Source organism: Muntiacus reevesi, unplaced genomic scaffold, assembly GCF_963930625.1.
Source record: "Muntiacus reevesi unplaced genomic scaffold, mMunRee1.1 SCAFFOLD_141, whole genome shotgun sequence".
NCBI classification, from domain to species: domain Eukaryota; kingdom Metazoa; phylum Chordata; class Mammalia; order Artiodactyla; family Cervidae; genus Muntiacus; species Muntiacus reevesi.
In genome coordinates, this window is record NW_027078017.1 from 50,055 (window position 1) to 58,883 (window position 8,829).

The 8,829-nt window shown below is 36.1% G+C and overlaps 1 protein-coding gene across 1 annotated transcript in view; it reads left to right on the forward strand.

The window, feature by feature from the left end:
* The window catches only part of LOC136155401 (exocyst complex component 1-like), a 48,648-nt gene extending 41,891 nt beyond the window's left edge, over positions 1-6,757 (forward strand). Inside the window, 4 exon segments of the mRNA XM_065917141.1 lie at positions 683-798; positions 800-883; positions 3,299-3,493; positions 5,954-6,757. Coding sequence (XP_065773213.1) covers positions 683-798; positions 800-883; positions 3,299-3,493; positions 5,954-6,106 — 548 coding nt within the window. The 3' untranslated portion in view covers positions 6,107-6,757.
* Positions 6,758-8,829: the final 2,072 nt, after the last annotated feature.

Genomic DNA, 8,829 nt, shown 5'->3' on the forward strand with positions numbered 1-8,829 from the left:
AATGATTTCCCTAGGATCAGTTATTAGAAATAATTCCTGGGTCAGAAGTTTTGTGTCTGTTGAGTTTCTGCCAAATAACCACATAGAAAGATTATACCAGTTTGGTCCTTTGAGTGTTTGGTGAAAGTTTCTGTCACATCTGCCTCGAGACCCAGTATTTCTCGGTATTATCAGTCTTGTTATCCTTTGTTAACCTAGAAGGATATAATTCAGTTTTGCTTATGGTATGTTTTACTGTGTAAGAGCTTCCAAATTATATGTTAAGTTTATTCATCTTTCTCTTTATGACTTCTCAGTTTTGGGCCATTCTTAGAAAGTTCGTACTACCACAGAATTATTTCTTTAATTAGGTTTATTTTTCTTAGTACTTACAATTGCATTCATTTATTTGCCTTTGACATTTTAAGCACTTGAACAATTTAGAATTTGGTTGGCTAAAAGATGTGAAATAGGAATCCAAATTTAGCCATATATATATATATATATATATATAACTGTTTTAGAATGATTTTTTATTTAGGTTTAGGTCGATCCTTCAATACAGTATGTTTTATTTGATTAAGTCCAGAAATGTGCTTACTTCTTAAAGTTATAAATGAAAAAAATCATGTAATTTTTCCATAGCTAAATGTGGTCATAGTCATACCAGGTCATCGTTACATTTTTTCCATTTTTGTTTTAGTGGAGAAAGTAGCGAACGAAAGCCAGAAGACCCCCAGGGATGTCCTCATGATGGAAAACTTCCACCATATTTTTGCAACACTTTCTCGTTTGAAAATCTCATGTCTAGAAGCTGAAAAAAAAAGAAGCCAAACAAAAAAACACAGATCACCTTCAGTCTTATGTCATATACTCTTTAGGACAACCTCTTGAAAAGCTAAATGTCAGCATATTTTCATTCAGTATTTTTTTCTTGGTTTTGAACCTGTGTTTAGATGTGAGTAACACAACAGACATTTAAATTTGCTCATTCATTGGTGGGTGCAGGAGGATAAGGAAGGATGGACTGAGATATTGAAGCTGCTCAGACACTGCTAGATGTTTTATATACATTATTTCTTTTAATTCTTGTAAACGATGATGTGGGGTAAGATAGCATTATCCTTGTTTTACAAATGAAGAAATTGGAAGTAAATAAAAAGTTATAGTAATTGACAGGTAGCAAAGCAGGGGGATTAACCATAGATTTAGCCTTTTCCATTATACCAGTCTTCCATTTCTTACCTCGTAAATGGCTAACCTTTATCCCTAGCTCAGATGAAGATTTTGAAAATTCTATCAAGATAAAAAGAAAATAAAAAATTGTTTTATTCATTGCCTTTTCTTTATCCTTCCTTTCTTGACTTGTCATTCCCCAGAGCAAATCTGATCTTTAAACATGAGAAATGGTAGTTTTAGAGAACTTTGCAACATAGTAGAAGCTTAAATGGACCCTTCTAACAAATTAGGTCCACAGTGTGATTCGTCATCTTTGTTTTGAAGTTAGAGTCAAATAAAAATTGTCTGTCTGTTGTCAGCAATTCAAATGCAGAACCAGTGCCTTGTAAACTGAAGAACAGGCAGATATTCCTTTAGGGTAAAGGGTCTGTCTCAGACCTAAAGCCTGCATGATGCGTAACTGCAACATAAAGGAACTTCCTTTGAAATCAAATTTAGAGCAGACACATTGATAAATCCTTTATTATGTAACATTGTTAGAGAAGCTCTAGCCAATGCAGTAAGACCGAAACATAAAGACATATGGAAAGAGAATCATACTGGAATGGACTGCCATTTCCTTCTCCAGGGAATCCTACCACCCAGGGGTCAGATCCGGGCCTCTTGTGTCTCCTGCTGGCAGGCGGAGTCTGTGACTGCGCCACCTGGGAGGCCCTCGGGCTTACAATCACCTGTGTGTGACATGTGGGAGTTATTTCATCTTGTAAAGTAAAGTAGGTTTTTTAACCTAGTCAAGGTATATATATATATCAAAAAACAGTTTGTTTCCTATATGTTATAATAACCAATTAAAAATCTGTGTAGAAAAATAAATACATTAATTAAAATCTGTGTAGAAAAAAAATTTAAATATCTGGAACAGATTTGTCTAGAAAATTATTATTAAAAATGTAGTAATTTAATGAAGAATAAATAAATAATTGCTAAGAAAATTTTAGAGAATAGTAGAGAGGGGATTTGACTTGTCAGTATTAAATCATGTTGTGCTCAAGTAAAGACTTGCCAATATACATGTTAAAAAACCACTTACACTTAAAAGGCAGCCTGAGAAGAATATTTATAACAGTACAAGAGTCAGGATGCTAAATATAAAAGATCTTTTTAAAATCAGTCAGGAAAGCACTAGGATCCCAATATATAAATGGGTATGGGTTCTGAATGTACTTACTGAGCATATGAAAAGCAGATAAACTTCATTGCTAGCTGAAGAATATTGAAATAAAATGACAAATAAACCTTTCTTACCTTTTTTTTTTGGCTACACCACTTGGCATGTGGGATCTTAGTTCCCCATCCCCGTCCGTCCACCGGGGATCCAATCCATGCCGTCTGCATTGGAAGGGCAGAGTCTTAACCACTGGACTGCCAGGAAAGTCCCCCTTTTTCACTTTTCAAAATGACAAAGATTTTTCTTTAGTTATGATAATGCTGATGATAGTATGATAAGATTAAATAGTGTCATATACTGCTGACAGAAATATAAAGTAACTGAACTTTTCTGGGAAGCAATTTGTGTATATGAAGAGTCTTCAGAATGCTTAACAATTACACTCCTCAACTGAAGAATTATAGTCCTAGAAATTTATGCTGGACAGTCATCAAAAATGTGGGTAAATACCTATGTATGAAAGTTATTTATAGCTGTATTTATAATAGATTTTGTTTTTGATGAGTAGATTTTGCCAACTTCAAGAGAAAAAGTAAAAAATATTAAATACTTAATACTGAAGGAATGAATAAACATAGTATAGTCATTGGACGGAACATGATGCAGCCATTAAAATTTATACTTTGGGAAAAACATATCAAATATTAAATGGAAAATATAGCATACAAAATTAATCTCATTTTCATACTCACACATCAAAAGACTAGAGGGAATTCTAGTCTTTTGACAGTACTTATCTCTGAGTAGTGTGATAATAGCTGATTATTATTTTATCCTTTATATTTTCACACACCGTCTGATTTTTACACAGTGGATATATACTAGTTTATAATCAGATTTTTTTTTTTTTTTTTTAATTTAAGTGGTAGTGAGAGCCGTTCTTAGCCGTTGTTTCTTTTCATTTCCTTGAAGCATTTGTTTGAAGGTGTGGAAGCTCGGGTGGCACAGGGTATAAGAGAGGAGGAAGTGAGCTATCAACTTGCGTTTAACAAGCAAGAACTCCGAAAAGTTATTAAAGAGTCTCCTGGAAAAGAAGTGAAAAAAGGTCTCGATAACCTCTACAAGAAGGTTGATAAACATTTATGTGAAGAGGAGAACTTACTTCAGGTATGCTTTAGTTCTCTTAACCTACCTAGATTGCACATCCTTTTATATATCTATTTTCCCCTAAATATTCCTCTAGAAATGCTATACATTTTCTAATTTTAGTGCAGGAGGAAAGCGCCATATAAAATGCAGACAAGATTAGTAAATTGTGAGGAAAAAAGGAATATTTATACAAGTTTATATGGCTATCTCTGTGTATTTTATATTTCTGTGGTATCATTTTGAGACATTAAGTTGTTTTGCTTTTGTTTGGGGACGGGTTTTTCATGACTTTCTGTGTTTTGTTTTAGTTTGGAAGGTAGTAAGGGAATGGAATGTGGAGTGATTGTGAGCATGGGAGCCTGGATATGGGTTCATAATCTGCCTCCAGGTAAAACTGCCTGGTTTGGAGCAAGTTAGTTCACCTCTCTGAGCCTCAGTTTCCTTATTTGAAAAGCAGAAATAATACCTGTACTCTCTAGGTGGGCACTAATATTATTGCCATTGCCATTTTATACATGTGAAAATCAGAGCTTGGAGAGGTAGAGTAATGTGACCACGATCCCATAGCTAATGTATGATAGAGTCAGGTTTAAACCTCAGTTAGAGATGAGTAAGAATTACTCTTGATTTTAGCATCATGGAAGGCTTCATGAAGGAAAGCATTTATGTTAGTCTATGGCAGTCAGATACTAACTTAACAGAAAAAATAGAAGTGGCATTCCCAGTGGAAGAAATACTGTGAGCTAAAAGATGAGAAGCAAAAAGTGTAAGTAAAGCTGTTTAGTAAAATAGTCTTAAGCTGACTGTTAGGAATTTAAGGTTTGTGACATTTAGGATTTACAAGGAAAAATCCTCGAAGAAGGCACTCTTTGAACTGGCAGATAGAAGTGGTGTTCGTTCATAGTACCCACCCTCACCAGGTTGTCATGAGACTTAAATAGAATAATACGTGCATAAAGCCCTTTGCACTGTGCTGATGTGAAACAAGTCGAGTAAGTGTAGCCTATTGACAGCGCTGCCGTGTCAGTGTGTGTGTGTCAGGTTCTGCCTTGATAGTTGTCTAAGGTTTATTTTCTGATGGGACTGTTCATTTGTTTACTTTTTCTTGACTGAAGTACAGTTGATTTACAGTGTCGTATTGATTTCTGCTTATATCTGTCAGCAATTTAGTTTCCACTTCTAGACTATAGATCCCTTTGACTGCTCATGATTAGTCTGACTCATCTTGGTGTTCTCCATGTCATCAAGAAGTGTTTTGCATCCTTAATTTTAGATAAATTAAACTTTCATCTGCTGTGAAGTTTCATTTAATCCTTAGTCTTATTTCATACATAGTAGTGCATAGCCACATCTGTGTTGGCTATTGGAACAGATACAATAACAGCTGAAATGTAATAAACATTACTGTGTTGTCAAACACTGTTCTGAGCACTTTACATACATTCACTCATTTAATCTCATTTGAACCTGTGGGGAAGGTATTATTATCATGACCCAGTTTACAGATAAGGAGGGCCTTGAGGCACAGAAGAGTGGTGTAACATACTCAAGGTCACTCGAGGAGTTACGAATCTTCCTTCAGGATGTACATTCTTAACTGTTGTTGTTCAGTCGTTCAGACGTGACTCTGTGACCCTGTGGACTGCAGCACGCCAGGCTTCCCTGTCCTTCACTCTCTCCCAGTTCAGCTCCGTCGCTCAGTCGTGTCCGACTCTTTGCGACCCCATGGACTGCCCAGAGTTTGCTCACATTCATGTCCATTGAGTCGATGATGTTACCTAACCATCTCATCCTCTGCCACCTTCTCCTCTTCCCACCTTCAATCTTTCCCAGCATCAGGGTCTTTTCCAGTGAGTCGGCTCTTCACATCAGGTGTCCAAAATATTGGAGCTTTAACTTCAGCATCAATCCTTCCAATGAATATTCAGGGTTGATTTCCTTTAGGACTGACTGGTTGGATCTCCTTGCAGTCCAAGGGACTCAAGAATCTTCCCCAGCACAGTTCGAAAGCATCAGTTTTTTGGCACTCAGCCCTCTTTATGGTCCAAGTCTCACATCTCTACATGACTACTGGAAAAACCATAGTTTTGACTCTACAGACCTTTGTCAGCAAAGTGAAGTTTTTGCTGTTTAATATGTTGTCTAGGTTTGTCATAGCTTTTCTTCCAAGGAGCAAACATCTTTTAATTTCATGGCTGCAGTCACCATCCACAGTGATTAACTATTATGCTATCCTGCTGCTAAGTCACTTCAGTCCTGTCCGACCCTGTGCGACCCCATAGACGGCGGCCCACCAGGCTCCCCCGTCCCTGGGATCTCAAGGCAAGAACTCTGGAGTGGGTTGCCATTGCCTTCTCCAATGTGTGAAAGTGAATTATGCTATCCTAAATGCTTAGAATATGTCTTGACAGTATTTCTACATTCTTGTTATGTATTGTTTCCTCTTGCAGTTTAGCGACTCTCATTTTCATTTTGTAGGTGGTGTGGCACTCCATGCAGGATGAATTCATTCGCCAGTACAAGCATTTTGAAGGTTTGATAGCTCGCTGTTATCCTGGATCTGGTGTTACAATGGAATTCACTATTCAGGACATTCTGGACTATTGCTCCAGCATTGCACAGTCCCACTAAACCTTATAAAAGAAGAAAAGATAAATGAAAAGAAACACTCTGAGTACACCAGACACTATTCAAAAATACCAAGCAACCGTTTTGAGAACTCCGACTTGAAATTTTACGTATTACTTAATGTCAGATAATTGGGTAATGTGTGCATGCTCAGTTGTGTCTGACTCTTTGCAACCCCATGGACTGTAGCCCACCAGGTTCCTCTGTCCATGGAATTTTCCACGCAAGAATACTGGAGTGGGTTGCCGTTTTCTTCTCCAAAATGGATGATGCCATACCACATATATTCAAGAGGAAAACTACCAACCAGTGTGGCAGTTTTATTCACCCAGTAGGTTGTGTACTAACTTAAAGCATTTATCTCATCATAAATGCCTTTATCATTTTTCTACGACTGAACAGAAAATTTTCCTTTATTGTCTCGCTTCTTGTATTTGAGAATGGTTATCCTATATGTAATTCATTGAGAGTTCTTCGGCTTTCAGTAATTCAGTATTGGTTGCAAATCATGTAACTACTAAAATACTGTATCGAATTTTTCCTTCTGAATAACTATTGTGTATATGGATAAGGGTCTTGTGAAGATCAGTTGTAAACTTGAATTTTGCGGATCATGTGATTCTGTGTAACAGTCTGAAATACATTTTCCAAAAAGTTGAAATGTGGTAATATTATTCTTAAATTTATCATGTGCTGTCATTTGTATGAAAGCAAGTCCTTATAGAATCAATACGGAAGAATTATTACATGTCATTTATCGTAAAACATAGTCAGTCAGTGGTACTCAGTGAGGACTGAATCACTGCCATAAAGAGACTCGTGTCCTTAATGCATAAACACAAAGACCCTGTCAGTGCAGCGGCTTCACTTTTCTGACATTTATTTTACTTTTGGTTACGTCAGGATCCTCACTGCAGCCTGTGGGCTTCTCTCTAGTTGTGGCGCTCAGGCTCAGGTCCCATGGCCTATGGGATCCCAGTTCCTGGGCTAGGGATCAACCCGCATTCCCTGCATTGGAAGGCGGATTCTTAGCCACTAGGCTGCTGGGAAAGTCCCTCAGTACAGTTGTAATAGCAAAAAATTGCAAATAATCCAACTTTCCATTAGTAGTAGATGGATAAATTAAGGTGTATTCAGTATTTGCCAATAGAGTAGTGAGAATTAGTGAATTTTATCTACAAAAATTACTGCAGATGAATACCAGGAAAATAATGTCAGGTTTAAAAAAAAAAAGTCACAGAATATATATCATATGATTCTATTAATATAAAAGTTCAAAATAAACAGTATTTAGAGTTACAAGTGTTGTATAACTGAGAAAAAGCAAGGAAATGATCATAAAATTCTAGAGTGATTAGGGAGCAGGAAGGGAAGATTATGGTATCTAGCAGGGGCAGGATTTTAAAGGTATGTTATGTTACTTAAACTGGGCGGTGGCTACATGGATTTCATTGTACTATGATACTTGATACCTTACACATACCTTATAAATCTTATTTTATATTAGCTCAACGTTTAATTTAAAAACAAAATCAAACTCATATGTGTATGTATATTCTTTATTGACATAGGAAAAAACCTTAACATTTGTAGATGATCTGGAGACAAAGAAGATCCAAGGTTGGTTGGATTGCTCGAGGTTCAAGCCAAGTATTTTCAGAGCTGATATTCCACACAACAGTGACCTCCCTCTCCAGAATGTTACAGATATAAATATATTTAAACATCTAAAGACCAAACACTGTCTAATGTTTGTGTTAACAGACTAAGGTTAATTTTACCTGAGGTGGTATGGCTCTTATTTAAAGAAAAGGCAGATAGCAAAATACTTCTTAGAAAAGAATCTAGAAAAGTAAGCACGTCACATAACAAAATTATCTAAATAACTGGATAGAAATTTTGAGAAAGTAAGATGTACATGATTCCTATTAAAGATAAACATTGGTTAATTAATATGTCTCAGTTTATATTTGTGTTAGTATCTGTTTATTCTAAGGAATTAGAAACTAAGTTTAATACAGCTTTTCAAAATTAAATAAGATATTTTGAATGAAGACAGAAAAGGCAGTGGATGACTGATCAGCTACAATTTTCTAGATCTTAGAGATATGTAATATTTTGTGCTACAGATGGAATGAGAAGAGCAACATATGATAACTTAGAGAATATAAAGAAATGAAAAAGTGCTGAGAAAGCAAAAATGGCTATGCCAGGAAGGTTAAATATACAATGGTGTCTAGGAAGTAAGATTATTAATTCTCATAACTCTATGTTCTAGGATCCTCTGCATCTGCAAGTCCCCAATTTTAATGTACATATGAAACAACCAGGAATCTTGTTGAAATGCAGGTTTTGTATGATCTAAGACTCTGCATTTCTAGCAAGATCCCAGGTAATATCAGTGCTACAGGCCTAGAACCCACAGCTGAAACTGCAAAGTTTTACAGTGGTATCAGTTCAATTCAGTCGCTCAGTCATGTCTGACTCTGCGACCCCATGGACTGCAGCACACCAGGCCTCCCTGTCCATCTCTTTTGTTTCTTTAGGTAGATATACTCCTAAGTATTTTATTCTTTTTGTTGCAATGGTGAATGGTATTGTTTCCTTAATTTCTCTTTGTATTTTTTCGTTGTTAGTATATAGGAATGCAAGAGATTTCTGTTGTTAATTGTATATCCTGCAACTTTACTATATTCATTGATTAGCTCTAGTACTTTTCTGGAAGA